The sequence below is a fragment of the Borostomias antarcticus genome (assembly GCF_949987555.1).
Source record: "Borostomias antarcticus genome assembly, chromosome: 11".
Classification (NCBI taxonomy): domain Eukaryota; kingdom Metazoa; phylum Chordata; class Actinopteri; order Stomiiformes; family Stomiidae; genus Borostomias; species Borostomias antarcticus.
Window position 1 is genome coordinate 15960178 of NC_140244.1, and position 3334 is coordinate 15963511.

Below are 3334 nucleotides of genomic sequence, written 5' to 3' on the forward strand. Positions count from 1 at the left end.
TGTGTATATGATATATGGTAGGACACACATCATCAAGGCACTCAAATCTCCCAGTGGCCCCAGGTAGTCTGCCATTTCTTTACAGGGGGCGCAGTTTTCTCCGCAGAATGTCGCCATGCTGACGTCCTGAGCTATCATGTGATGGAGCTCTCGGTTCTTCCCAGGGTTCAATGAGCGCTGTTTGCCCCACCCCGTCTCTTCAACGCTGTCTATGTACTATTCCCGGAGAAAGGGGGGAAATAAATACCTTCAAGAATAGGTTATTCCCTTCTCTAACCTTCCATAACCAGCCTGGGAGGATCAGCCGTCACATTGGAATGTGTTATTACAGCCTGTGTCATATTTATGAATGTAGCCATATATGAATGCACATGTAGGCTCAATCTACCATTCGGATTCAAAAGGAATATAAAACTGACAGCGGGCTACAGGCTACCTGCAAGAAACGGGGGAAATCGAAGGATTTTAGCATTTTTGTCACGTTTTGAAGATTCGGAACCAATCTGAGAATGACTTGGGAGACTCTCCGGGCTGATTAGGAGGCTCGCAGATGTAAGAGGGCTCAACATTTCAGCAACAAAAGACAAGACTGAGAAGGGCCTTTGGATTAAGGAAAAACAGCAAGGAACAGCCATCGCAAATAAGGAGGAAAATCAGGAAAATACAATTGTTGGAGAATCTCACCCTAAAACCGGAGTCACAGTTAAGGCCTTTGGACATGTTTTGCATATTATAGTCCAATGAAGACGGAAGCAGTGAAATTATTACACATGTAGCCTAGTTCGTTTAGGTGTAAATATTTTTTCTAGTGTCCATTTGTCGTCACTGCGTGGGGAAAGACAGGCTTTACGGAAATACATTGAAAACTGCAGTTTTCTTTCAGAAATGCTTATTGTAACCCGTGTCAAAAAGATCCGTGCCATTTGACAGTCGGAGTTATTCTGTCATGCCGAGTTTGGGTGGCTGTCACGGGCAACAGTCAGACGTGAGACCCGGGCCGCTCGTGAAATGAGAAGGTTATTTACGCTGTGTTCAATTGGAATCGCAAGAGGTAAAAACCTCTTTTAACATTAATCTGTGGATTATAGTTATTGTCGGTACATAAAAACTACACGTGAGGGAGGAAAACCCGAAGAGATTTGACTAAACTGAGAAGGCGGCCTTGATGTCGTCACCAGCAGTATCCTGGCCCTTCTGACAGCACAATCTAGTGAAAATACGCATTATGGACACATAACTACCCACCAAGGACGGGGGCATTGGAACACAGACATTAGTTCGACGCAGTACTAAACTTCAAACTGTAGCCTAGTCTACATGTCGTTGATATTGCTCCCAAATTCCTGGGTCAAACGAGGGATCTAGAATCGTTTGTTTATTTTTTTCACATCCCCCCTCCCCTGGACCCCTTTTCTTGCGGGAAGATGGGTTGTTTGAGCAACAGTAAGACAGAAGACCAGCGAAATGAGGAGAAGGCTCAAAGAGAAGCAAACAAAAAGATAGAGAAACAGCTTCAGAAGGACAAACAGTTATACAGAGCAACACACAGACTACTACTTCTGGGTGAGTTTGTAAGAAACGGTAGCCTACCAGATCTGTTGCAGGCTGGCTCCAATCATGGTTCTAGGCATAGGCCTACACTAATACACCTTTGATGTGATGTGTAGACTAGTCTATTGTTTTGCCTTGTTAGCCTCCTCGTACAGGAAGAGAACGTGGTTCACCCACCACGGATAAAGCAGAAACATCGTTACTTTATAAAACATTATCAATGGCCGTTAGATTGTTACCACCTCACACTCAACACATGAAGCACACATACTGGCACTCAACATGTGGTTGGTCGTGGGTGTGTTCCTGAGAAGTCGCAAATGGAGTGGCCTGTTGCTATGAAGCTGGGTCTGCCACCAGGAGTGAGGATTCTCTAGCCAACTCAACTGTACTCCCTTTCTCTATCTGTACGTTGACCACTAATCTTCTCTGTTCTGCTTATGGTGCAGTGTTATCGTGCACAAGCAGTCATAATGTACCCAGCGAGTGATAATATTTGATTAGAGAATGCTTGAGACATGAGTGTATTAAATGACATAGCAGTGTTTCCTCCGGGGAGGAAGTTGTAGGAAAGCAGAAGAGAACTCTCTCTGAAAACCATAACCAAAACCTGTCTGTCTGCCAAGTTGATGCTGGTTCACTGTTTACCTCCAACACAGAAACTCTGTCTGAGTGACCCTGACCTGGAGGTAGTGTTGGGCTCTGTGACCCTGTCCTGGAGGTAGTGTTGGGCTCTGTGACCCTGTCCTGGAGGTGGTGTTGGGCTCTGTGACCCTCTCCTGGAGGTGGTGTTGGGCTCTGTGACCCTGTTCTGGAGGTGCTGCTGGGCCCTCTGGGGCAGGTTTGCCATGAGGCTTAGCCCAAACCAGCAGACGCTCCACTGCGTTCTGGATGTGGACTCTAGTGGCGTCTTGGCCCGGGCTGGAGGTTTGGTGATACGATGCAGTGAGTGTGAACCACAAACCGCTAGGCTACATGTACAGTAGTTCCCTGGACACAGGTTAAACCTGCTCTCTGATTGGTCACTCTTTTAATTGACGAGGATTTCCATGATTATGACAAACAACTAATTAATCTGATAGTCTGACAATGGCGAAAGTAACGGGTGATATCACACACACACTTAGGCACACAAGCATACACACACACCTTTAGCCTACATGTTTGTTATTGTTTGTGCTAGACATACAACACTTGGGTGTATAGCAACATAATTTGCTCTCTCCCATCCCTGATCTCAAACCAGCTCACTCCCATCCCTGATCTCAAACCAGCAGTGTTCAGACTTGTCCAGAGTAGGAAGAGTGTCCACCGTTCCCAGGTGAGCTCCCCGGTCCTGTCCTCACCTCCTGGAAGAGAAGGGGAGGGGAACTAACGCACACTTTAGAATGAGAGGTAGAAAATCATCATCAGGAGACAGGTTCTGGGTGGTTTGAGTGACAAAGGGCCTTTTATTGATCGTGAATAGGATATACTGCAGGCATAATCAACCTGAAACACCTTGTTAATGTTAGAGTTGATAGGAGTTTATCAAGGTGTGTTCGTTTCTCATGTGATGGAGGATTCCTTAAGATGGATGATGGCTTTAACCCTGAGACCCTGTGTTTTGGTCTTACGAAAAAGTATCAACTTGACTTGACTCTACTGTTTTTGGTTTTCCGTTGCGTAAAAGGCAAGTAGAGTCGAATTGCTACTTTTTCTGGATCAGCTGCTTCGAGGTTCCGACACAGCGAGCTGAAGCACTGAAGACTGCAGACTGGTCTGGAAACCCACATGTCTTATT

General features: G+C 45.9%; 1 protein-coding gene across 2 annotated transcripts in view; it reads left to right on the top strand.

Annotated features, from left to right (window-relative positions):
* The first annotated feature begins 273 nt into the window (after positions 1-273).
* Positions 274-3334, top strand: part of LOC311315014 (guanine nucleotide-binding protein G(s) subunit alpha-like) — a 40331-nt gene continuing 37270 nt past the window's right edge. For both annotated transcript variants that reach the window (XR_014630653.1, XM_084445588.1), the window contains exon 1: positions 274-1563. Coding sequence is in view for 1 of the 2 variants with exons in the window: in XM_084445588.1 (XP_084301714.1) it covers positions 1425-1563 (139 nt within the window). In the remaining variant the exon portion in view is untranslated. The remainder of the gene's footprint in view (positions 1564-3334) is intronic.